At 41.6% G+C, this 27,033-nt stretch overlaps 1 protein-coding gene across 2 annotated transcripts in view; it reads left to right on the top strand.

The window, feature by feature from the left end:
- Positions 1–25,223, top strand: part of MAPRE2 (microtubule associated protein RP/EB family member 2) — a 61,110-nt gene extending 35,887 nt beyond the window's left edge. For both annotated transcript variants that reach the window (XM_059815213.1, XM_059815214.1), the window contains 3 exons: positions 10,808–10,947; positions 15,454–15,612; positions 21,405–25,223. In XM_059815213.1, the coding sequence (XP_059671196.1) occupies positions 10,808–10,947; positions 15,454–15,612; positions 21,405–21,476 (371 nt within the window). In that variant the 3' untranslated portion in view covers positions 21,477–25,223. The remainder of the gene's footprint in view (positions 1–10,807; positions 10,948–15,453; positions 15,613–21,404) is intronic.
- Positions 25,224–27,033: the final 1,810 nt, after the last annotated feature.

The following is a 27,033-nucleotide window of genomic DNA, read 5'->3' as shown; positions in this document are numbered from 1 at the left end:
CCTGCTTTCCTGGAGATGGCTGAACCATCTGCCTGACGATGGGAAGCAGTGAATGAATTTCTTATTTTGCTTTGCTTGCATGCAATGCTTTTGCTTTCCCTATTAAACTGTCTTTATCTCAACCCGTGAGTTTTCTCACTTTTGCCCTTCTGATTCTTTCCCCCATCCCATTGGTGGGGAGTGAGCAAGCAGCTGGGGGGGGCTCAGCAACCTACTGGGGTTAAACCACAGCAGTGTTTCTGGAACAGGCCAAAGGACTGAGCCTGATCTTCTGTGTTTATGTAGTATGGGCATGTTTGGTCACTAAGCAGATGCCGTTTTTTGATAACTGAGAGTTAAGTGAACGGGAGAGCAGCTAACACTTAAAACAAAAACCAAACTACTAAATAAGTGTTACTGGGGTTGACTGCCTATAGGTGTATAGGCTTGTGCACCCAGAAACACACATGCACACACACTTAATTCCTTTATTGGCCTGTCCTGGGTTTACCTTATTCATCCTAACTCAGTCCTCAAATAATGATGAATTTTCAGTTGGCTTAATTCTGTGACCTGTATTCTCATGGACTCAGATATGCAACAGTGCTGGCAAAGGGAAGGGGCAGGTATGAGGCACTCTCAGTTTTAGGCTGGCTTGCACTCTGGAATCATACCCAGATTTCAGCGTTCTGCTCTGATCACTTCTGACGTCAAAGTAGAGCATACTTGGCCAGCTGCCTTCAGCTCATTAGCGCTTCCAGGAAATTGAGCATCTAATAGCAGGCCAATGCTGCTCTGGGCTTCTGAAGCTTGTTTACATCTTTGTTTTGCACCATCATGTCAAATTTCAGGGCCTGGTACGCTATAATTTCCTGTGTGATGTCTTGCCCTCCCTTGGAAAATGAAAAAACCCAAGTGCTAATGTCATGGTGTTGTCCAATTGAGAAACTGGAAAAGACACTTTTATTAAATACAGACTTTACCATGCTTGTTAATTCTTCTTGCAGACAGTCTGTTTTTACCAAAGTTACAAATGTGTCATCCAAATTAAAGCTGTGGAGGTGACAGTCCTAGAGAAATAGACTAGCTACTGGAGTGGAACCAGCCAGCTCATATGGAGGATAATGCAGTCATCTTGTGTCATGTTGCTGGTTGTGTGAAGAGCATGTCCTGTGCCTTCCCAGCCCCTGTATGGAATAGGACAACTGAGATATAGTGTGATGAGTTTTGGTAAGATTCTGTGGCTGCAGGAGTTAGTTTCTTCATGGAAAGCTTCCTTCATTATTAACTTCAATATTGTCCAGAACTATGACAGGCAGGGTGCTAGTTTAATTTCTGTTGAGCTGGGAAGGGGGCATATAGGCTAGTGAAATAAGATTTCTAGCTTTTATTGCTGCCTGCATTTTAGAACAGGATTATTTCAGTTAGGTGTCAGTCATTCTTAGGTTTATTCAATTTCTGGGTGAGCACATTTTCATTTCACTGCTGTATTTGTGCCTTTGTGCGTCACCTCACCACATCATGTAGCCTAGTGTCTTGAAAGGATGGGAGCCCTTACTGGGTGCCTGTCAATAGAGGACACTCTGGGACGAGTGCCGTATGCATCTGCAAGCTTGTATGTGCCTTATCTCCTGCCATTTGGGAGTAAACTGGGAATGATGTGAAAGGAAGTCATGTGTAGTTGGGAAGATGCCATGAAAGATGTGCTTCTGTACCTCTGTCTTGTGCACACGCACACTTGGCTGGAAATGAAGGAGTATTCATTGCAGTTGTTATAGTAACCATAATATGCCCATGTGAGCAAAACAAGTTTAGCCGTTTATACAAAAAAGACAGAAAGACAAGCTCTCATGAGTTGTCCTGCGGCAGGTTAATAATTCCCCACCCCATCTGGAGCTTAAAGAGGGAATACATGCCCGTGAGTAAGTACAACATCAGGTGGCATAGTTTAAACTGCTATCTATGACTTTTATGCTGATTATTTTGTTATACGACTTTCTTGGGTCTTCAGTGAAATGGCTGAGGTTTTGGGCACGGCTTTACTTCCATTGACTTTGTTGTGGGAGCAGTAAACGTTGTGGGCTGCTTGATGCAATAACCTCTTACACCAATGCAGCAAGCATCTGCCAGCATTTGTAGCAGTTTGCCACAGTAGCTTGCCTCTTTTTTGTACGTTTTCTTTTTTTATGTCATTCTTAATTTGTGTGATTTGCTCTACATTAACACTGAAGTTTTGAAATCTTAGTGCTGCCTTGTTTCAGTTCATTAACAAAACAAAAAGAAGCAATAGTGCGAGAAAATAAAGAACCCAGAAGATCTTTCAACATAATCTAAAAGTTTTTAAACAGTGTGCAGTAGACATACCTAAATGTATGCATCTGTTGTTTAGTGTCAGGGGCAAGCAGACATATGGGCACGCATTCACACTGTATTTTTGGTTTTGTCAGACCTTTAAATATGCCTATTCTAAATTGATCAAATATGTAAATTTCTAAAGGAATAATTTATTTAGCTACTAGTAATTTCATAGGTGTTTCAGATGATTCCTGGTGTTCCATGGCGTAACTCTTCAAGAACTCTTTGGAGTTCTGGTTTTGAGTGGTTTAGGAGGTGCTGATCTCTTTAATTATTCATAACTGCTTTATAAAACTCTGTTCTAACACTGTATTTTCAGAGGTAGATTCAAGATATGTCTTTCAATTAACAAGAAAGTGGTCAAATCCCTGACGACTGCTCTGAAAGCTTACCCACAAAAGAACTGGCATGAGGTAGAATTACTTTTGGTATTTTAATTTGACGCGAAAGCTTGACAAGACCCATGGTATCAGGTAGCTGCTTTCCGTACCTATACATGGTTATTTACCTGTATCTCTGCAAATGCCAAGTATGGTCTTTATTTTGTTTTAAAAGCACTTTTTAAAATGAACCAAAACTTGAGAAATCTGAAAATGCACCGGTTTTTGTGTTAATCAGGGAGCAGGCCAGCAGCCATGGCCCTACCCCTTCCAAAGGAGATCCGACTTGAGGAGTCAGCACAGGTCAAGGGTAATGCAGCTCAGAAATGGGAGCGTAAATAGTTCCCTGCAACTAATCTGCTGTGCCACCCTCGTGTTGCCTCATCCCTTCCTTGAGAGACAGAGCCGATTTGCTGCTGAGATGATGGCTGTACAGAGCGTGGTGGCTTCAGTAACGCGTGTAAAAGGCTGCTTCTAGAAAGAGTAGGAGCAGCAAAGATTTTCCAGGTAAATGCAGCTCCCTGCTGGGGGAACGAGTATGTTTTCATCCTTCAAGGAGTGGAGCCAGCAGCACAGACCACCGCTGCAGGCTTTCTGCCAACAGCACCACAGCTGCTTTTAGATATAATGCCATCTGCCAGCCCTGAGCCGACTTTCGATCTCCTAGAGCCTCCGCTCTTCTCCAATACAGTGGTAAACAGCCTACAGATGTAGAGTCAAAATTATGGCAAGGGATTAAAATATTAGGGCATTGTTGTTTGTGCCAGTGCTAATGCTCACTGTGGAAAATAGCAGAAAAAGCTTCATCTGATCAAATTGAAAAATGGTAATCAGGTTGTCAGGATTTTAGCTTAGTGTCTTATGTAAGTATTCCTGTGTGTCAGAGCAAATCTGAGCACAAATCTGAGTGGAGCACTGCTTTGCATATGGGTGTGGGGCGTCAAAAATACACGGGTAAAAGACAGCTTAATAAAATTAATTATTTACACGTAAGCTAAAAATGTGAGAGGTTCTTAGATCTGAAGGCTGTTACACGTTTTAGTTTGAAATATTCAGTGAGAGCACGATGACTAAAGCAGAGCTGGAAAATACTGGAGGATCACATGAGGGCTAAAAATACTCACACTATGACAGGGAAAATAACCAGGGCAGAATGAACTGTTTGTGCACGAATGCTTTTATATATAATGTACGTGCCATAGAAGAGCCAATTGCACAAGAAAAATACTGATTTCATTTTGGGAAATGGTATATCCTACTCTGGCAGATGTGCTGTAAATTAATTTCGAGGGATAAAAATACTCAACAAACCAGTTTTTATTTTAGCAGCCAGTGATACGATCAGGACTCCTGAGAGACTAGAGAACTCCTTCCAATGCTTGTTTTTCTCTTTGGTTTCCACCAAAACATGCCACCTTTTTCCCCAGGTGGCAGGCAGTCGGTATTGGTGATGGCAACTTCTGCTCGTGGTGGTACAGCGCTCCGGGACAGCGTGGCAGGGCTGGAGATGGGAAGAGCCGTGGGGCGGCAAACTGAAAATGCTTTTGTGCCTAGTTCATACGAGGCCAAGGAATTGTACTAGCCGACGGGAACAGCATGTGCAGTGACAGTGCTGGCCTGGGACATAGAGAGGAAAGTGGCTCAGCCTTAATACAGACACACACCCTCTGCCAGCACGAGGAGAGTTTAATTTTTAAACCCACCGAGCCCAAGAATTTAGACCACGAAGCAATGCTGCTTGCAGTGCAGGAGGCAAGGCCTTTTTTCTAGAAAGAAGATTGTGTTTGAAAAACAGTGGTGAAAATTGCTGTCTTAATTTTCAGTGTATTATGGGTGTGGTTTGAATGTCTGTGTTGCTCAAATTTTTGCATGATCTTTCATATTTCAATATGCATTTCTTCGTGTTTTCTTTCTGATTTTCCTTTGAGACTGCTTTCTCCTTATACCTAAGCAGACAGCTGAATTTTAGGAAATGCAGGTTTTCAAGAGCATTTCAAATTTTAAATTGTGTTCTTCTGTTAAGCCTATGTGGAGTGGTTTCATCCATTGAAGATGAATGCTTGCATGCTTGAAGATGTTTCTAGAGAAAATAGGGGTTTCAGGTGAGAACAATTAATAGTTGCCATTAAAACGCTGGTTATCTTAAATCTAAAGAAAAGTCTTCATTTATGATGTGAAGAGGCTGTGGCCAGTTCCCATCTATCAAATTTCCTTTTATTAAAGTTGAACTGAGGGAGTCATGCCATCAACAAAACTTTTTCATCTGACAAGTAGACTCGATTGTATGTTTTTGCTTGGATTGCTCTGCTGAAGTTTGTAAAAGGTGCTTCAGCTTCAAGTATTTGTACAAACTTCTCTTTACCAGTTGTCTGGCAGTGATGGTCAGCACAGAGCTCATCAGACTGTACTGTAGCCAGCGGCAGTGGAGGTCTGGAGAGCTGAGGGGACAGAGGGGTCCTGCCACCCAGGGGAAGTTAGTACCACAAAATAATTGGGTGGCTGCACCGCAGCACATTGGGATGCTGAAAGTCGAGTCAAATTTTTGTCCAAGGTCACTTCATTCCAATTAAGCATCATTTGTCATCACTTATGCCATTAGGCATCCCTAAATTGAGCACTTGCTAGCATCCCAGTGTAGCTGCAACAATAAGCACATGTGAGTATTAATTCATTCACTGTTGTCACTCCTTTGTTTTAAGTGGGTGGAGAGTTTTTCGTTAGCTCGTGAAGAAATTGCTAGCTCCGTGGCCTCATGGTGGGTTTGTTTTTTCTTCCGTGGCATGAGCCAGGAATATTCACTTTATGAAGTCCCTTAATTTGAGTGAAGATGGACTGCGAGTGATTCCCAAATTCCACTGAAGCAGTGGTTGTGAGAGCTCAGCTAAGTCTTGTGCCTGCTCAGGGCTTCCATTGCTCTCCACGCCATACTCACGCACGTCCACACTGCATTCATGCACGTGTTTTCTTGGAATTTTACATAAATATTTAACAGCATACTAATTACTCATATAGCTTCAAGGAAGGTTTCTCTCTAAACATTAAAGAGGTCTCTTGTCTGCAAGACTGCGCTTGTGATGTAAAGTAACCTGGAATTCGCAGCCTGGCTTTGTTGTACCCAAAACCTGCACAGTGCCAACATCCACTGTTTTAAATTGCAGAAGTGTACATCTGTTTGTAAACTTATTTTGGCAAAAAGAATAGTGAAGCTGAAACTGGGGGGGATATATTTAATTATGATGGACTGACTAGTAATTGCTTCTGGACCGCCGCAGATAGAAAACTGTAATGCATTTCAAAGCTGGTTCATCTAACTTATTTCAGAACAAGAACAAAATAATTTGTCTTTCAACTGTGAATTTATTTTTCCCATCTTTGCTAGTGTTATGGGCAAGTACAAAAAGTTATCCAGGTGCTAACTGAAGCAGCTGCAATACTGTTTACAAAAAATTCTAATTAGACCCTGCATTGACCTAAAATCAGAGCATGCCGTAACAGAAGTTCTCACAGAACGGTGGAGGTGGGAAGGCACCTCTGAGATCGTCCAGTCCAACCCCTCTGCTCAAAGCATGGTCACCTAGAGCTCGTTGCCCAGAACCATACCCAGTCGGGTTTCGAGTATCTCCAAGGATGGAGAACCCCCAACCTCTCTGGACAGCTTGTTCCAGTATTTGATCACCTTTGGAGTGAAGAAGGTTTTTATGTTTAAATGGAATTTCTTGTGTTTCAATCTGTGCCCATTGCCTCTTGTCCTTTGACTGGGGACCACTGAAAAGAGCTTGTCTCCATCTTCTTTGCACCCTTCCTTCAGGTATGGATAAGATCCCCCTGAAGCTTCTCTTCTCCAGGCTGAACAGTCCCAGCTCTCTCAGCCTTTTCTCATATGTGAGGTGCTCAAGTCCCTCAGTCATCTGTGTGGCCCTTCGTTGGACTCTCTCCAGCATGCCCATGTCTCTCTTGCACTGGGGAGCCCAGAGCTGGACCCAGCACTCCAGGTGGGCCTCATCAGTGCTGAGTGGAGGGGGAGGATCACCTCCCTCAACCTGCTGGCAAGGCTCTTCCCAACGCAGCCCAGGAGGCTGTTGGCCTTCCTTGGTGTGATGGTACGTTGCTCACTCATGCTCAGCTTGGTGTCCACCAGGACCCTCACGTCCTTTTCTGCCACACTGCTTTCTGGACAGGTGGCCCAAGTATGTTCTGGGGCATGAGGCTGCTCCTCTCCAGGGGCAGGACTCTGCACTTCTTTTTGAACATTGGCAGTAAGCTTGAAAAGGAATTGGTAATGGGTAACGTTATGGTGCTGATTACAATGCAGTTACCTCAGTGGTCAGTGAAAAGAGATGGTTATCAGATATTTTGTATGTCAAATATTTGTATAAAATTTTGTGCTTTCTCAGAATATGTAAATGGGTTATATATAAATATTTTCATAGAAGATATGATGTTGGACAGAATTTGAACTGCTTGTATTATATAGCCCCTCTGTGCAATACATTAGGAATTATTCCAGTCTCGCACTAATTGACTGCAATGCCATTGTGGCGCTCAGTAGCAAAGTCATTAAGTCTATCAAGATCTTTCATCTCCGTTTAGATATCTGGGTGTCTCAAGTACTTTGCACTACTCTACCAACCAGCATCCTTTAATTATTTTATGAAATTAAGCTTCTGTTAGAAATGGGAGGCTTACCTCTGAGCTGATTCTAAAACTGATGTTTCAGAATAAATGTGCAGTAAAGCTTTTTTTGTTCCTTCAGGAAATTTTAAATTAGAAATCCCTAGGCATTCTCTGTTGCAATTAAGTTCTATCTAGCTGTTGCTGATACTGTCTGAAATGCTCAGGTTATTTAGCTGGTTTTTATCTGTGTTACTGAAATTGGAATATCGTGTTCATTTAAGAGCTGATCCTGAGCAGCAGAGCAAAAGTCAATTTCTTTTGATTTGTCTGGACTTTATAAAGCTTAGTAACACTTTGCTGTAGAAATTCAAAAGGCTTTGTTTTCAAAGGGGGGCAGAATATAATGCCATGTATTGGTGCTATCTGCTAGATAGCAGACAGATAGCAGCAGATAGATAGACCTCTCTGTCCGCAGACAGTGGTGATGTGGGTTTGCTCAGCACCCTCTGGGAGGGCGCCTCAGCTGCAAATTAGAGAGAATACCTGGGGATTAAATGTTTGTGCCTGCTCTGTTCTTAACTCTCTCTGCAGGTTAAAAAGAGTTGGGTACTTAATGATTTGGCTTTCTGTGATCAGTAACCCGATCTACAAAGAAGTAGGTCACTTCACAGGGCTGTTGAGCATGAAAGGGAGCAATATGCCGTGGCTGCACAATGTGCCTTGCTTAGGTCTTAGGTCTTGCACCATGACCCCCCAGGAGAAATGGTGAAGAGCTGACAGGCCAGGGGATGCTGCCCTAGAAAAGCTGAGCAGCTTCTCCTGTGCTGGTGTGCAGGTGCTTGCTGCCTAGGGAAAGTCCAGTGGTGCCTTCAAGTAGAAGGGGGGGAGTTGGTAGAGGGGGGGAGTTGCATCGACCAGCCAAGGTTTCGCATCTGAAGGTCCATAGCTTGCTTTATAGCATTTAAGTTTCAGTTGATATCCTGAACTGCTTCTTGCAGTTGTACAATACGATAAGAAATAAACATTGATACCTTGGTTTAGTATACATCTATATTATCTTAAATTTTGTATGGGTAACTTTTGCAGTTGCACGTGATACAAGTATTCATTAAATAACTTCAGGCCCAACTAGAATGCTATAGGCAAAGTGATTATTTTCTGTATGTTTATCTTGCATATTTTGACACCAGTTTTCTTCTGACACCAGTTTTCTTCTATTTACCTGCTAATCCAAATGAAAACTATTTTCCTGGCTTTGAAAGCACCTTAACAATCCTCCTCTTAAGCAGCCGATTTTTAGTTAGTCAAAATATGGCCTGAACCTGGAAAATGTGTAATGAAGGCAGGGTGCTGAAGTTTATGAAAGCGTGTAATGAAGGCAGGATGGAAAAGTTTATGAAATTGCCTAAAGAAGAAATAGTGGCAAAAGATATTGGCGTTTTTAATGTTTTCCCACAAATGATTTATTCTTTGCTGATCTAAGTATGATGTGAAAGGAAGTTTAATTTCAGGCATGTACACAACATTGAATTTTCCCAACTTAAGCGAGCCTGTGTACTGTATCTGAAATCTGCTGGAGGTGAGTTTGTGTGTGTAATTATAAGGATGTAGACATGGAAGTTATTGGACTGGAGTCACCAACTTCTAAAATTAAGAAAATGTTTTTTATCTGTCTCATTTTAAGGAGCATAGAAAACGAGGGTGGACATATTGCACAGAAATGTTTACACAAGTCAACTGAATTATCAAGTTGTTTGTTTATGTTCTGTTGGCATTAGGTGACCCAGTTAATACGGAGTTATCCTTAGAGGTGGGAGGAGATGCTTGTTACAGAGGGAGGCCTGTGACTAAATCAGAAAAGCCAAAGGTAGCTTGATTAAATAACCCATTGCTGCTCTCCATTCCCATCGCTTTTCAGCTCCTCCAAGGGATCACTGTACTCAGTTCTAGGTTAGCGAGACCATACAAGCTCCACAGTTTGGTCATATGGGCAGCGTCACAAGTCGTCTTTCTCTCCCTCCTCCCTTTCCCTGCCTCCTTGCGATTTCTTCCTAGTAACAGCTTTGTCAAACATTTGTTTTACAATGAATTGCTTTATTAAAGTGTTGTCTGACACTGAGGATACGTTGTGGAAATGACAACTTAGAACAATTTGTAGCATGCCATAAATCAAGTCATCTTCTGGGAGGAGCAGCTGGGGAGGTGTGGGGTGGAAGGTGGCTGCTGAGAAAGCTGGGGCAAATCCTCTGGACCTGGTGGACTGTGAGCTCGGACCTCAGCTGGGAGCTGGGTGTTCGCTGGATTCGGGCTTTCTCCCACACCCTGTGTGTCCCAGGCTTCAGAGCCAACAGCATTTGATGGCGGCAGATGGCCATGGAGCCCATCAGCATGTCCAGACAACTGTAATTTGCTCTTTGTAAGAAACAGTGATAAACATGAGTGCTGCAAAGCGGGACTTCTGATTCACGTGCCTGCTTAATAAATCAAATAAAATAGGTTGGAGAGAGCGCTGGGTTTCTGTTCTGTCATCTTAACCCAAGCAATTTTTGTACCAGAGGTATGTCCACTGCATCTGAAATTTATTCCTAGTCGGCAGGAATAAGGAAAAGGCTGGGAGTCAGAGTCCGGTGCTTGTGGGAGCCCAGGCAAGGTGGGTGGCCATGAGCCGGGCACTCGTGTACCGGGGCTGAGTGACCAAATCAAAGAGCCAGCGACAAGGAGAGGAAAGATGGAGAGGCAGAGCAAGGTGTGAGGGGCTGGCTGTGAGGTTCGTATGAAGGCACTGCAAACCCCTTCACACAAATGTTTCTCTGGGGCATTTGTGTGCCTCGGGCGTGGTGAAAAAGTGTACCTGTGCGCACTCGTTACTTACCATTTTTGCTGGTAAAGATGTTGCTCCGTATTCTGGCAGGTTTGCAGTGCAAGTAATTAAAAACAAATAGCACAACCGAAGCAGATCAAAACTCATCTCTTGGTCACTATGGCAACTGTGAGCACCGATGGATTTAATTTTGCGTGCTCTGTCTGAATTTCAATGCCCTTGTCTCAGGGATGGTTTACACTTGAAAATGAGGAAAGCACAGAGGCAGTTTAGCTGAGTTTATTTCAAGTCTGTCTTTCTCCAGGGAAACTGAAGATAGATGTGTACACTAAATATTGGGCTGGGGGAATGGTTTGGTAAAGACATTTCTGTTTTAAAGCTGAAAGCTGCTGAGAGCTAAGGAACTTTACATTCTTAGTTTGAGATTTACTTATTTTAGTTTCAGAGTTACTTCACTATCAGTAGCAAACTCAAGGTAAAACTGCTAGGAAATGTGGTTTTTCCTTTCCCAAGGTATAGCAGCACTGGAACTTCCTCCACTGTCACCTTGAAGAGAGAGAATGGCTGTCTGTAAAATGAATACTTTTGTTTCTGTACCAGGTTAATAGGCATGTATTTATCATGGAGATAAATCTTGATTATTTATTGTATTTTTCAGGTGCTGCTAAATCCAGTCCAGCTTCTAAACCAGGATCAACACCTTCTCGCCCATCTTCAGCAAAAAAAGCTGCACCAAGCAGCTCAGCATCCAAATCAGATAAAGATTTGGAAACTCAAGTCATACAGCTCAGCGAACAGGTAAGTTTGCTTTAGGCATAAAAGTAGATGCATTCTTTGTCACAGGCAGCCATGAAATCTAATATTGCCTTCTGTTGAATGATGCTCTCCGGAATTATGAAGGGACAAGAGATTGAAATAGCTCAACCAGGAAGAAAAAAAAGTTATTTATTGTTAAAAATAACATCTGACAGAGATGAGTGGTGTTTGCCAGTATTTTTAAAAGGTGATCTTAGGAATGACAGGTAAGTCTTGCTGAAGTATGATAATTTTATCAGATGTTGAAATGTATCTTTTATTTCACTTGTATAGGAAAAATCCCAATAGTGTCTTTGCTCTTGTGTATTACAAATTTGAAATAAATCATTTTAATGTGTCACTGTGGAGAAAACAAGCCTGTTTGTAATACCAAGGTGTTAGAGATTTGCAGCTGAATCAAGACTAGCTCATTGCACTCTGCTTTCTGGAAGGAAGGCATTAAGAAGGTAATAAACCTCTTTAATTTAAAAATGTGATTTACCTTTGTGAGAATACTTAGTTATATTATAAATAATGTTCGGCAATATAATTAATAAAGTTTCAGAATTTCTTTAATATTAGGAATGTAAGGGCTTAATTTTCGCTTATGCTATGGAGCTTTACACCACTCTGTCATGATTGGACATGTAGGAGTGTCTGCACTGGACATGAATAAATGTCTGCATATGGCTCAAGACTGTGCTGTCAGAATGGTGTAAATGCCACTATTATAAGTGAGGCCTGATCCCTGTATTTGTCCTGGGCGAGGGAAAATGGAAAGGAAAAACCTCATATTTTAGAGTCTGAGCTGCCTAGCAGCTGCATTCAGGAAGAAGATCAAGTGTATTTTTCCACAATTAAGGGCATTTCAGTTTCAGACTTTCATTGACCTGCACAACAAAGATTTTGGATTGTTGGGGCACTGTTTGCAAATTCTTGGTTACTGTAATGCACTTAAAGGCGGTGGATGGATAGCCCCATCCCAGAAATGGTGTACTGCGGATTCAGGGTATAATTCTGAGCAGCAGAGAGCACAACAGGGTCCACCTGCCTTCCAAATGGGCTTTTGATTGTTGCTGTAACAGAAAAGTTTTAAAATGTTGCACAAGGAATGGATGTATATGTTTTTCATGTAATTTTTTTTTATTATTATTAAGAGTGGAGTTCAAACCTCACCTTAATGCAACTTAAACCATGACATTTGTACTCAGAAGTTAGAATATGTTTGCTTCAGGAGGAAGAGTTGGTTGGGATCTGAGCAACAAAAATATTTGATCTTTACTAAAATAGGCAGTCACTATCACATCTGCTGCTAATGTATTCCTAGCACATTCCATGTGTGAAAACCTTAAGCTTTATATACAAATAACCCTGAGGGAAAACTGATTATTTCCCCCATCACCAAAGAGGAGAAGAAATTTTGAGGATTTGGAAAGTTGGTGTTTTAATAGGTAGTTTTTAAAAGACCTCTTCTAGCTAGAATGGTCTGGAAGGCTTTTTTTAAGTGCTGGCAGCGTTCGGTATTTCATTTCCCACTAATGGTTACTTGTGCACACTGGGCATATAAACACAAGCCAAAAAACCTATGCTGCAAGCAGCTCTGAGCCAGGTTTTTCTGACCACCAGTCTGAACATGCTGGAAGAGCCAAACTGCCCGGGTTTTACCACTCTTCAGCAACCAGGGAGATGAGGGCAGCAGCCGCTTTTACCCCTTTGCTGTCTTGGTTATGAGTAAGAAATGTTGAACGGTGTCTGTGGATATCAAATTCCTATGTGGCTGTAACAGATATTTTTTTTTCAGCCCTTTCATGGATGGCAGCTGAGGGAGATTGAAACATCTGAACTTCCATGCAATTCATAGTGGAAAAATTTAGGTGGTGGGACTGTCCATAACACTGTATTTTACCACAGGGTTGCTTAATGAGCTATTTGCAATAATCGTAAGCCATCCATAATATTGGCTAGTTTAATGGCTCCCAACAGTCTTAAGTTTCTCTTAAAATGGTCTTAGCTATTGCCTTGGTCTGTGCTAGTAAATTAAACACTTCCAAGGAATGTCACTGCGCACTCAAACTTGCTTACCCATAGCATTAAAATGCTGAAGTGGCCCCTGCTGTGTTTTTGGTCTATGCCAGCTAGTACTCTCCCAAAGAGTTTGAGTGCAGTTGAGGAGGCAACACAGACCAGGGACCATTACGTATGGAGACGGGACCTTTTACATATGGCAAACGGTCCCAGGAACTTTTAACAGTGTGCTAGTATACACATAGTGTCTGAAAACAGCACCATCTTGGCTGCGTGTCTACAATATGTACTTAATCTCCAACCTGGCTCTGCAGTCCTCCGAGTATTCATACTACTAGTAAGTACCATCAGAGAAATGACCAGTTAGTAGGAACTGTTGCCTTTGTACTCGTTAACTGGATTGCAGAGGGATACTTCTGGTCCGGAAACGGAGCATGGGAGTTAACGTTCACTGTTCCTCATACAGGGTTAGCCTTTTGGCATGTAAATAGAAGGAAAAAGTAGCATGTGGATGTGCTAATGACCTGAAGAAAAACAAATTAACGTGTCACAGACAAGTAGATGATATGTAATGGAAGAAAAGCGTATCTGGTTTGGTTATAACAGTATACATATAACAGTTTACTGTAGACTGTAGTTAACAAAGTGGGTGCATATATGCATAGTTTAATGATTCTGTTTCTTAAAACGGCCCGAATGTATAGAATGAAAACAGGAACACGCCTTCGTAGTAAATAGGTCAGAAGGGGAGACAGTCTGAGCTATTAGCTGCTAATGTTTCAGCTGAAGTTCATTGTTTTCCCAAGCTCTAGCAAGCACAGAGCAAGAGATCTGGAAGCAGTTACGTTCTTGTTCTGTCTGGATGCAGGCGTTGCTCTCAAGGAATATGCTGCTGCAGATCCAGAAGACATGTCTTAAATGTGAGGTCTTCATCTATAGACCAAAATATTCTAAACTCTTACTCCATTTTGCTATTCCTACTTTCATGAATAAATAGTTAATTTTAAGGTGAGTGGTCATTGTATCAATCATAGCTTCAAACTGTCAAGGGAAGACTTGGGTGCCGCACTCAGGCAGCGGGTCAGAAATGGGTTAGTACGTGAATGAGATGCTTTGAGATCATGGCCTGGTAACGGTCAGTTCTGCTGTCTGACATGCCTGAGAGTGCAATCAAAGATCAGAAAAAGGCATGGCTAGTGCAGCAGTTACGGAAAAATGAACTGATAGGATTTAGTAGGCTGTCAAAGCATGTTTGAACTCTGCTGGTATTTTTACCAGTGAAGGAAATAAATTAGCTTGCAGTAGAACTGGCAACACAGAACTTTCTATTAAATTGTATCAATTCACTGAAATGTAGTCTGATGCGATTTAATTTATTTAGCATATTTTACTTAGAAAATAATTTGTATAATTGCAGGCCTTAAAATGTGGATGCTAATTTGGCTGTAATTTGGACGTGATCAGGGTCAGTGTGTTTGCTGTAGACAGCTTCGTCTGTGATTATTTCTGTTGGTTGTTACACTGCTGTCCTCTGAATTTGAAAGCCAGTTACACATGCGTATACACCGTTGGACAGTAGTTTATCTGTTATGCTCCCAGAAAATCGTTCTTTTTTAGATATGTATGTATGGGTGTGAGTATATAAATGTATGTGTAAAAAATATATTGCAACATCTGTCATGATTTATATGAAGCCTAATCATTAACAGCTATGTTGCCCATAAATGATTTGCAGCAGTCCTGGTGGTGAAATTGAGACTGACAGTATAGCTTGAAGACTCTTGTGAACAAGGTTGCAAAGAGAAAGATACTTGACATTTGAGAGAATTTGTTGATAGAAACAGCACATCAATCAGAGCAGAAAGTCCATGGTGCAGCTGGTCACGGCATCAGAGTGCCGAAACACAGGTCTCTAACAGTATGGTAAGTAGGGAGGCAGAAAAGGAGAGGTGAAAAAACAACATAGCAATACTCACATTTGCAACTAGAGGACCTTTTAATTTCCCAGCTAGACTGATTCCCTTTGTGAGCTTTTCTGCTAGATCTACGTATTTTTAGGCAAGGAGATATTGTAGGTTTCCCAACAACTACACATTAATCGAGGCAAAATAATGCAAGTACTGAGCTGAAAGTTTTATTAATTACCATTATATGACACTTCCAGCAGTTCTGTTAGGAGACAAGTCTTAAGTAGCCCTGATTCCTGAACTGCTGCTTTGGGTTTCAGTATAAAAGAGCACTGAGAAAATGGACCTTTTAAGGATCAAGGTTAAGATGTATCCAAGAAGTGTAATGGGGGAGCCTGATTTACTATTCTCATTATGTAAGGTTCAATCTAGCACTTCAGAAAAAAAAATGGACTTCATTTTAAGCTACAAAAATGAATATATATTTAAGATTGTTTAGCATGCATGATTTCAGACTGAGTTGTTTTGTCTGTAGTGCACCTCACAACTGATGCATCACATCTTGGTTTATATGCAGGTACATTCATTAAAACTTGCACTTGAAGGCGTGGAGAAGGAAAGGGATTTCTACTTTGGCAAATTAAGGGAGATTGAACTTCTCTGCCAAGAACACGGGGGAGAGAATAATGACCTTGTCAATCGGCTAATGGAAGTCCTTTATGCTTCAGAAGAACACGTAAGTTCAAGCTTAATGTCTTATTTAGACAAAACAGCTTAATTTAGTAAAAACATTATTGGCACAGTATTGGGTCATGTCCTATATGTAGGTCAGCAGAACTGTAGCTGCTAGGATTTCCATGTCTCCGCCCCCAAAAAGGAAATTTGCATTTGCAAACAACAGACTTTTCAGCTTGGGGAAGCGATTCAGGAGGCTGGTTGCTTTTCGCTACTTGGGTGTAGGTTTTGTATTCTAGGTTTGCTGAAGTTGATCTGAAAGGGGAGGGTGTGTGTCACAATTTTAAATTGGTTTCATATGGTTCTGAGCCTTAGTTTTGGTTTTTTGTCTTCTGCCTTTCAGCATAAAGTCTTTTACTCATGTTCTTTAACGTGTTGAAAATTACAAATTCTGACAGAGGTGCTGTTCAATGTCTACAGCTGTGAATCTTCTCTAGCTCATGTGGCAGTGTTGTAATATGTACAGTGTAGGTTGCCAAATACGTAATTATATCTGCAGAGATAATGCTCTTTAGCATTTTTTCATCCTGTTGCTATAGGCAAAATTCTTCCTTGTACAAACCCAATAGTCCTCTATTACCAAAATTTCAGAAATGTATTGTCTGCAAGATTAAGCAAGAATCTCATTGCATCTTAGACTTAGTGCTGTAGACACTGAACAAAGCAAGAAGCTGCAAAGGGTGCTGGTTAAATTCCTCAGATACATTCAGGGATAATGATTCCGTGGAGATTTAGCTGAACTACTCCCATTCATGCTAACTAAATCCCTGTATGCACTGTACTGACGATTGACCCTTCAGTCTCCAGTGGACGATGGCTTTGGCTCCGGAGTGTATAAGCATCAACTTAATCTCTCAGCAGCACTGTGGTACTATAGGCTGTTTTACAGCTCTTCCCAGAAAGCTGTTGCAGCAGTAGTCAGCTGACTTAAAATTTTGTATCAAAATTAGTGCTGAAGCAACTACTAACTCTCGCATGCTTTTCTAAAAAAGACTAGCAGAGCATAAATGAAAGTTAGGTGTGAGAAGGACACAAGCTTACTGCTGCTCAGATGGTAAGTGACAGGGGAAAGAGGATTTGTTCAACGGTGCGGGGCGAGTGCTAGAGAGAAAAAGTAGGAGGAAACTGTTATTTCCATAGGAATAAACAATAAAACAAATTTGCCAGGCACGTGATAACAGACTAAAAGAATTACATATATATAGCGGTCAGAGAGAATGTCTTCTGGATTCAAGAACAGTGATTTATTTATAAAGCAAAGCCAGAAAAATCCCTCTTCTCCCCATACCCCTTCCACATCTGTCTGTCTGTTGGCTTAAATAGCAAGTGATTCCCTGCCAAGGAATGCATTTGTTGCTTTTCTTCCTGCAGTTTTCCTTACTGGCAGAACACATTACAAAAATGTTCTACTTCAGCTCACATGCCAGTGTTTTATCTGCTTCCTCCCTCCAAGCCTTTCTCTGAAAGCATCATCCGTGCCTGCGCATGAACTATATAAGATGACCCTGCCTTTATCTAAAACGTGTTTGCAGTTGGAGGTCGGTTATGTCACTTCAGCAGGAGAGCGCTGCTCTCCCAGAGAAGATTACAGAGGGCATTCCCCACGCAATTTTTTGTATGCCTTTTAGTGGGAGACTTGATCTCCTCATCTTCTGGGGTGCAATTCCTCCTCAGCTTATCAGATAGACTGTAATTTGCTGAGGAAAGACCCCAGTGCATTAACACTAAACAAAAGACTGGTTCCCATGCTGATGCAGATCCTGCCTACTTTTTGTTTTTGGACTTCGCTGTCTCATTGCCCTGCTTTGCCCTTCAGTTCTGTTTTTTCTCTCTTTTTAATGAATTTGTCCCAAATTAAATCCTCTATCTCTAGCATTTTGCAAGTTAATCCCGTGGTAACAGCAGTTTGGATTTCCCCATCCCCAGATGGGAAATAGCCCCAATTCCCGAACCACAGGCAATTCCAGCATTCCTAGTTTCTTGCTAATGAGTTCGTTGTAAATCCAGCTTAGATTTTTTTTAATCTCTGTTTCAGAGTGTCTCAAGTATACAGAGGCAAAGTGGGGGGAAAAAAGCATTACATTAATTTTCAGGATTTGTGACATTTATAAATGATACTGTGGCCATGAATCTTTTCTTTAGAAAGGGAATGGGCAGTGATGCAGCTCACACATACTGCACAAGTGATCCTTGACCAAAGCCTTGTGCTTCAGTATCGTGACTAACTTAAATTTGTTTTCAGTTCATACTTCCAATAACTGTTTGATAGCAATCTCAAACTCTTCCTTTCTAGCTGTAATTTGACAGGCTATCTGCTGTATTCGACACGGCATAGACATCATGTCCTGTTTTTCTTACTGTTCTTATTCAGAATGGACAGGTCTACCTTTATACTTAATTTTCTGTTACGCTTAATTTAATCCTCCTAAAAAAAAAAAAATAAGGAAAAAAAAAAAAACTATGGACAGCACTTTAAGTGGTCACATCTCCCAGTAGCTTGTAGGTCCCCCATGACCATTGTAGGCTGTCAGGTGAATTCTGTGTAGAGCAATTCAGAATACAAGTATAGAGTTTAGTCCCTATAAAAAGCATTCTCCAAAGGTTTGATTATTGTAATATTGCATTGAAGAGATTTTTATCAGGTTCATGTCATGGGTGTGTGTGTGTGTGTGTTAATTATTTTTTCAGAATTCCAAGTTAGTGTAGTTTCAACAATGTCACTGCATAAACTGCTGTTTTGTTTAATTCAATAAAGGCTAAATTTTTAAGACTGATTTCTTCTTATTTTTTTTTCTTGGTCTTAATTTTGGTGAGTTTTTGAGTCTTACAGCACAAATATGAATCCATTTGGGTTCCTTTTTTTTTTTTAGAGGCTCCCTTTTCTTTTCCCTGTTATTGTTCTGTTTTAAACCTCATTATTATGTCTCTGTTTATGCAAGAGGGGTGTTGTATCTGCTGTTGTCATTAAATGTTTGGCTGACTGTCTGTAATCCTTTGTAACTTTTAATTACAAATTGGTCATTTGTAATCCTGCTTCTTCATGAAAACCATCAAAGTTGACAGAGAACAGTGTTAAAAAAGGATACATGTGGGTGGTGGGGAGAACTGGCCTCTAGCACTCATGCTATGACTGTTATAGACAGCATTGAGACCTCCGATAGTATGTAAAGCATTGGGTCATATGGTCTTACAGTAGGAGAGCTTCAGACTGATGAACCAGAAGAGGCTGTGTGTCTAGTTATGAAACCCAGAGCCATGTATGCATAAAGCAAAAATGTAGGAGAGCTTTTGCTTAGGCTGTTCTGGTTCAGTTCATGCAGAAATTGGGTGGATTGCTGCCGTTTGATCTATCAGTTGCTCAGCTCAAGTTTCCAAAGCAATTGCTCAAAATGCAGTTGGTTTTCGGTCTTTCTGCTCTAGTAGCTACTACATCTGCTGCTGCTTTTGGAAAAGGCACCCAGCCCCCCAGCAGCTGGTTTTCATAAAGTCTAGCTCTTCAGTCTACAGGTACACCTGAATAGTTTGAGGCAGATGGATCAAAGGGTCAAAAGAGAGCACCCCTCATCGTCGGAGACAGATGACCATGGTCGTGTGATCTGAGCCAGAAATAAAGGCTCTAAATAGATCTTCCACTACTTTCCTTATTAGGGGATGCTATTCAAGGAGATTCCACAGTCCCAAGGTAATTGGGCAGAGTGACTCTTGACATCCCCGTTTCATGTATTTATACAAGCTGTACATACGTGTCCAAGTCTCAGAGCAACTTCTGAGGTAGTCATATAAGATTTACCCTTTCCATCAAAGGTAAGCCTGGCAAGAGAGGAGCCACCACTCTTCTTCAGAGCTGCAGAGTAGGTTCCCAAGCCACTCCTGTGGTTAGAGGCTTTTCCTATTATATGCATGAAAGGATAGTATGTATGTGAACTATAAAACCTGCATGAGTGGGCTTTCTAATAGGTGGCTCTCATAAATGCTGCATACATAGAGCCTATGGAACAGGTGCATTCCAGAGCAGGTCACCTCAACGCATGAGGAGGCTCAGGATAGATGGGGTTAAGGGAACATAGCTCACTGCAGCTAAACAAGCTTCAGTTTTCTCACCCTGTACGGCAGGGTCATGTTCTCACAGCTGTCAGCTTCTCTCTGTGAAAATCCTGTTCTCTGCAAGCCTTGCACCCTTGCAGCCCATCACAGCAGTTGTGATTTTTAGATACCACACAAAAAGCCATTTTGACGTGATGTACCTACTGTATGTAATAAGGGCATCACTCCCCCCAGGGGGCCGTAAGGTGCTAAACTGCAGTTGTCCTGACTGACATGTGGCTTCTACCTGAAAATTACACCTGAGTGATAGAAAGCTTACTTTTGGGTGGAATTTGGCTGTTTCTGTATGTGGTAAACAGCTGAATATTTCCATTGTATCAGCAAATGTTAGGAGCCTTATTCTCCTATTCTTGCCCTTTAGAAATATGAATAGTTTATTGCCAGAAGGGAATTTTCTTATTGCATAAGCTGCTCTGAAGTGTTCTGGGAAAACTCAAATTATGGCCTCCATTTTGTTTTTTGCCTCAGATTTGAAGAGTTAGCAGTATCAGTTTGTTAAAGTTTGTTGTTCAAGCTGCTGGTTTCTAACAAAAATTGCCAGGAGTCAGGCGAGTTCTGCAGAGGTACTGCACCAGGGATGCTGTGTTTTGAATGGCAGCTCAGTCTCTTGGAGAAGTGTTTTCCTTTGGAGCTGCCTGCAGTGGAGCGCTATTAATGCAGGGCAGAAAGTAGATGTGTGGGATCTTTTCAGTGAACCGTGCTCCAGAAAGATGGAACCCACTTGAGAGACAAGCTGTAAATGCAGCTTCGTTTAATGGAAATACAGAAGTAATGCCCAAAGAGTCAGCCAGCCTTTTTGAGCTCCGATAACATCCAGGCCAACTCAAGATACCAAGTCAGTTGTCTCTAAATTGGAAATTGTTTGAAACTGGTATCACCTGCAGTGAGGATCCAGCCTTCCTTTCAGTCAGGGATTCTTCTCGCAGTGGCAATGTATACTCAGAGACACAGCTCCGGAAAATATTGTGCATAATAACCATTTGCAAAAGGGGAGTGTTTATTAGTAAATAGTAAATAGTGCTTTTAACAGTGGCTTTGTAAATCAGAATATTGGGCTCAATTTTTTGTTTTTTCAAAGAAAATGTGTTTGCAAGTCTTTGGTTATATTTTCTGGATACCACTAAAAATCACTGTTTTGGTAACCTTTGAACTCTGGTCTAGCATCAGTATATTATTTTGGGAAAGAAGTATATCTGACCTCAAAAAGGAGGCTGACTTTAATTTTTAAAGCAGGTGATAGCAAAAGTGTCTTGTCCATTTAGTGATCCAAACCTAGAGTGAAGATTGTGTCAAAGCTATAGCAGGCAGATTCAGAAATCCTTGGACAAACTGAAAATGGGAGAACATCAAGATGCTATGATACAGCATCTAACTGTTGAGCGTCTCACTGTCTAGCTATTCAAAATGTTCACTTACCGGAACAGTTAACACTCACTTATGTTGAAAGTGACACTTTTTCTGGAGAAGTATTGGTACTGCATATGCATTGACTAAAAAAAAAAATTAAAGTAAATACATTTTATTGTGATATTACAAGATGCTGCTTTTCTCAGGTTACAGCTCATTTTGTGCTTATGTGCATGAAAATTAAAGTTAAGCTTTAGGCTATGGCGAGCACTGTGAAGCAACAAGATTACATGAGAAATCCTTTCTGCTGAAGAATGTTCTGGGGTCTTTTTCTCCCTGCAGGAGAGCCACACAGAAGAGCATGAAGGTGAAGAGCAAGTCCATGAACAGCCTCAGCAGCAGGAGGAGTACTGACTCACCCAGCGTCTCTGACAATTTTCGTTTTGTGTGAGAACTTTCTTCTGGAGAATGGAACATGTGTGGCCTCAAACTTGAAATCAGTTCACTCCCAGTCTGCCATTAACATTTATGTACCATAGTGAGTGCCAGCCAACCACTGCATTCTGTACCCATACTTTGCCAAGATGCATTTGCAGACGTCGTCTTTCAGTGTATCTTCCCAAGAGGTTGTAGGGCTACATCACCTACTGTACATCACTGCAACTTCACCACTTGGCTGCTTGAGATTTGTTCCGCTCTTTAAAAAAAAAAAAAATATTTATTTTTTTCTTTTTCGTCTTAAGTATGATACACTTGTAACTTGTTCTAACATATTTATATTGGCATTTTGTGTGGCAAGAAGTACCGTACCACTAGCTGTGTCTCTCACTTTGTGGTGCTTTCGCATTTTCTAGTACATCTGCCTTGGGGCATAAATTCAGTCAAACAATTGGAATAAAGGGATACAGTGGAAGTCATACTCAAGCCATAACGATGAGGTGTGTTGTGGAGGAAAATGCTCGTGTTGCTCACGTTTATTCCTTTCCTGCCTTCACAAAATGGAAGGCAGAGCATCTGTTTCACTAGGAGAGATTTAAACCTCTGTGTTAGAAAGCTTGTTAGAAAGCTGCATGATATGTTTTTTGGCTTATTTCTGGAGGAACAGACATCCACTTAAGTTTTTTGAAAACCCTCCCAGTTTCCTGACTAGTCAATAGACATTTCTCAGCTTTTCTTCCTTCCTGAGGAATTCAGTCCCAGGCTCCAGCTGCAGCTCTGCCTCTGCAGAGCTCAGTGTTGATGGAGGAGAGAAATCTTGACACAAGTGTAGCTGCAGGACATGATCTCTGACGGCTTCCCACCCCTCAGAAGAGGACAAAGTAGGCCAGCCATTTCTTTTCACTATCCTTCCCCCCTCCGCTGCCCTGGCCCTGCAAGTATGGAAGATGGAAAATTTCCTCGGTAGTGCAAGGCATGGGGAAAAACAAGCAACAGCACTAGCCCTGAAAAGCCCCCGATCTCCCTTTAAGTGGGTGATGACCACCTCGCGGGTGTTGAGGCTGCTTCCGAAGCACAGAGAGGCAGCAAGGAGTCCTTCTGGGGACAGAGCACGCATGAGAGGGGGACCAGGTGACCGAGGGCCACAGAGCGGGTTCTGTGCTTGGCTGACCTTCCTCTGGCGAGGCCAGCACAGTGCAGAACCACATCTGCCCTGGAGATGTCTGCAGTGAGCGTTCCCTTCCAGTGCAGTCCCATCGCCCTGTTCTAAATGATGGTATTTTATAAAGAGAAGTAACTTGAAGTGTGTAAAGCATTCCTTATTTTTCTCGTAAAACTGCGCATTGTAGTCTCTCTGAATATTTAATGTTTGGTATTCTTGGTCTCTCACTTATTTTCTTAATTCTGGATTGTTATCCTGATTTAGCAGGTCCACGGAAGTCCCATCCCAGTCAGCCGTCACTGAAAAACTTAAAAGCCTGAAAAACTTAGACCTTCACAGGCTCCTACAGCATAAGTTCCCAGCTTATGATTTCATAGAAAGGTTTTCATTTAATCAACCCCAGCACACACGCACAGGCATGCGCAGTTTTCTGTTCCTAGTCAATCTTTTGCAGCTAAGTGGCTCTTAGTTAAATGTGAGATCCCTGCTGTTGTGTTGCAGCACAGACAGTATATAAAATACTGTTAAGCATTAGAACAGGTATTTCCAGTTCCTTGATCACTCCCCCTGCTCAGCAGAAAGTTTCTGGACCCTGCGGGCTGAAGGTTTTCCATCCCTGCCTCCAGCATTGACCTCACTTCTTACCTGATGATGAAGTGAAAGTGCTGCAACCTGCAGACCAGCGCTTTCCTTTCCTGTTTCGATTGGTTACAAATAAAGTCTGGTTTATAAAAATGTGTATATTCCAAAATGAGTATTTCTGAGAATCGCCACAAATGGGGGAATTGTCATTTTTGTTGTATTTGTGTTTATTAGAACATATGTACTTATTACAATTGTCATTGTAATAAACGGTAGTTCTTCATAATACTGTTGAACCGAAGAGCAGTTACTAATTTTTTCCAGTCTCCAGAATGTCCTTTAACCTGTATGGGATTTCTGATGGGGCAAGGAGTTTGGGATCAGGCTATAACTTAATGTCATCAGCACCAGTCTCCACTTACTGCAGTTCATCCTTCTGCTAATACTCGAGCAGATGCATGAAGAGCCCTTCTAGAGAAAATGTTTTTCTGAAGGTGCAAATGGTTGGGTTGCTGAGCTCCACGGAGGATTCATAGCCAGGCTGTTGTGCCTCTCTCCTTTACTTTCTTTGAAGCACATTTTAAAAAATTTTTAAAAAAAGCTGAACTTCATTTCCTGAAAATTCCTTATATCCTATTTCTGGTCTGACGACCATAGCCCTCTCACTGCTTGTATCAAGGCGGGAGTGACTGACGTAAGGAGCCGGGGCAGTAGGGTACCTCTTGGGCACTAGAAATTTGGCTGTGCTGAGGGGAGAGCGATGCTCTGAAAGGGAAAAGAGTTGTCCTTCTCCCCCCACCCCCTGTGAGTAACCTATTCTTCCGTTATCATTTTAATATGCATCTGTAATTACCTTTACGAAATAGCACACCATAAAGCTTTGGTTATATATTAAATGTAAACTGAAAGGAATGTAAACATATGTATTGTTAATTATAAATAGATAAGTAATGGCATAATAGATACAAAAAGTCTTATTCAGATGTATCAGTCATTTTACGTTATCCACAAATTGTCGCATGGTAGAGTAGATTTTTGTCTGAATATGTGAATAACTTGACTTGCGTTTATCTTTTTACATATTTAATAAAAAAATATATGTTAAAATTTGTCTAGCTCTAGAGACTATTCGAGACATTCTAAAATAATACTTTTCTGGTTTAAATACATATTTTTGTTTCATTAGTGACTGCATGTGGGAGCAGGAAGAAAAGGGCAGCTGATTTTTAAAAAAAGTTCACTTATTCTGCATGTGTAGGTAGTACCTGTTTCCCCAAGAGCTCAGCAACTGTATCCCCTTCTACAAATCAAAAAAGAAAATACATAATGTATGTGCATGTAAACAGAGTATTCTTCTTTATGGCAAATGCTTTCTGATTTCAGAGTATTAAATCTCTTGTTGTATCTCCGTTTTGATACAGCAAAAGCAAAACTCGAGCAGCCAGGAGGTGAAGAGAGTGCTACAGCAAGGGCACTGAAGCTCCCAGTGGACTTTTCTTGTGATGGCCAAGTATTCAGGGATGAATCTTCAGTGCAGTACCTAAAAGGCACCTACGTTTTAGATTAAAATACTCGTTTTTTGGAAGAAAAGGGGGAAACTTCATTGTAATTCTCACAGCTCTGATCTTTTGCAGCATGAGCAATGTTGCTGCAGTAGTTGCTGCTAAATCTCCAGGGATTTGAGCCTTGGGTCAGGACCTCTTTCTGCCATGGGTCAAAGCTACCTGGTTGTGTCCCACCACCAATAGGTCAGCCTGAGCCCTCCCACTGCCTTCGGGTATCCCCAGGGCTGGGGCTGAGGCTGAGCCACTGCCCAACCCCATTTAGGGAAGGTTTCTGGGGTAGGATGAAGGCAGGACCAGAGGAGCCCATTTCCAACGCGGGTGCTCAAACCTGGGAGAGCAGTGCTAGTTTAGTTGATTTTTATAAGACTAGGGGGGAGGCCTGTATTTGGGCTAGTGCGAATGCTCAACAGCATAAAAAAGAAGTAATGTATGTTGCAGTTCAAATAGTTGAAAACTTTCTGCCACAATGTTGTGACAAAATACAATTGTTCTTAGAGTGTTAGGTCATCTTCATACCGTTATCTGACTTTGCAAAATAAATCTGTGATCGTACTGCGCTATGAACAAAGCATTTTTATTCCCATTCATTGAACCAGTTACCATCTAAGATGGCTAACAATTCAATATATACACTGTGCAATACATGATCTGTTTTTATACTCGTCTTTATAGAGATTGTAGTGACAAGTTGCTTTAAAAAGGAAAAAGAAAGTTATTTGCCATGTCTTCATATAGAATGTGAAAAAGCTGTCCAGAGCTTAACTTCCTTTAAAAGTGATACTCTTTAGAAAAGTAGAAGAGCAGGCAGGTTGTGGCAGTTCAAGTTTTATTATTTCATTTAATGAAATATTTCAAAATACTCCATTACAGTGCATCAAATTGCTGCTGCTGTGACCCTTATTTCCAACTGTTTCATAAATAAGTGCAAGACAGAGGGAAAAGGGAAGCCTGTCCACAGAGTTCCTCCAGTACAACCACATTCAATCCAGAGGTATTCTTGTTTATTTTATTCTAATTCTTTTCTTGTCAGGACTTCCTCCAGATACTTTTGATGGACAGGTTAAATACAAACTGTTGAAATAGGGGGGACTTCTGTGCCAGAGTATCTGGTATCGGATGTAATACTTAACTTCATCAAACAGTGAGATCGCTGGGTGCATGCTACATCAAACTCATCGTTCTCCTTCAAACACAGTCAGAACTGCCTTTTTTTAGCATCCCTCATTAAATAAACAGCTGTCAGCCTTAGTCTAAGACAGAGAGTCCTCGGGCAGTTAGGGAGTGCCCCGGTGGAGACCCCACACTCCCTGGGCATCATGCAGGGCAGGGGCACGGCCACCGCACCAGCAGGGAGGAGGCTGGAAGATGCCTGTGGTTGTTCCAGCTGCAGCCCTGGAGCTGGATCACAGCGGTGCTGTGCCGGCGTGCATGAGGGCCTCCCTTCCCCTCAGGGCTCTTGGCAAAATCTCCAAACCAGCATTAAAAAGGATGATCTGTGTCCTCTGCCTAACTCGAACCTTAAGCTGCTCGAACTGTGACTGTAGTATGATGTTCATTTGGGGGGTGGGACCCTCAACATGCTCATTTGGTAGGGGGAACATGCATACTTCCAAGCGATAAGAAACTTTACAAGTCAGTGTGGTATTTCTGCTTTGTGAAGAGGGAAGCTGATGGGCAGGCTTGTCCCCTGGTACCTACGGTGGGAAATCTGCCCTACTGACATTGTGGTAGGTCAACTACTGTAACAGGCTGTACAAACGTAAACTGAAGCTGGTCACGAAGATATGACTAGTTGGAGCTCAGCTGAAAATATTAATAGGAGCTACTGATGTAAGGGTATGTTAACTGGGGAAAAAATGATCAGGCTAGTGATAAAGCCAGAGAAATTATCTAAGAACTGAAAAAGGTGAACTTAAGGCTCAGTGGCTCAACAACTATATGTTTCTGCCCTGCTTCTGGCAAGTGAGATAGTTAACTAGTTAATAAACGTGCCGGTCAGTCAATCACATCCCTCTGTGCAAGAAATGTAATATAAAGCTTACCTTGGGGAAAGTGGACAGATGATTGTTTCGTTAGCACTTCAAGGCCACAAAGTCCCTCTGGCTAGGGCAGCGTATGAAAAGAGATGAAACTCAAATTCCTACTCCTTCCTCCAAGGCACACAGAAAACCTCCATATATTATAGATGAAGTGAGCAGTTTACATCTGCATGCAAACATGTAAT

Source organism: Gavia stellata, chromosome 3 (assembly GCF_030936135.1).
Source record: "Gavia stellata isolate bGavSte3 chromosome 3, bGavSte3.hap2, whole genome shotgun sequence".
Lineage (NCBI taxonomy): Eukaryota > Metazoa > Chordata > Aves > Gaviiformes > Gaviidae > Gavia > Gavia stellata.
Note: the sequence above shows the minus strand (reverse complement) of the source record. Positions and strands in the feature narration are given on the sequence as shown.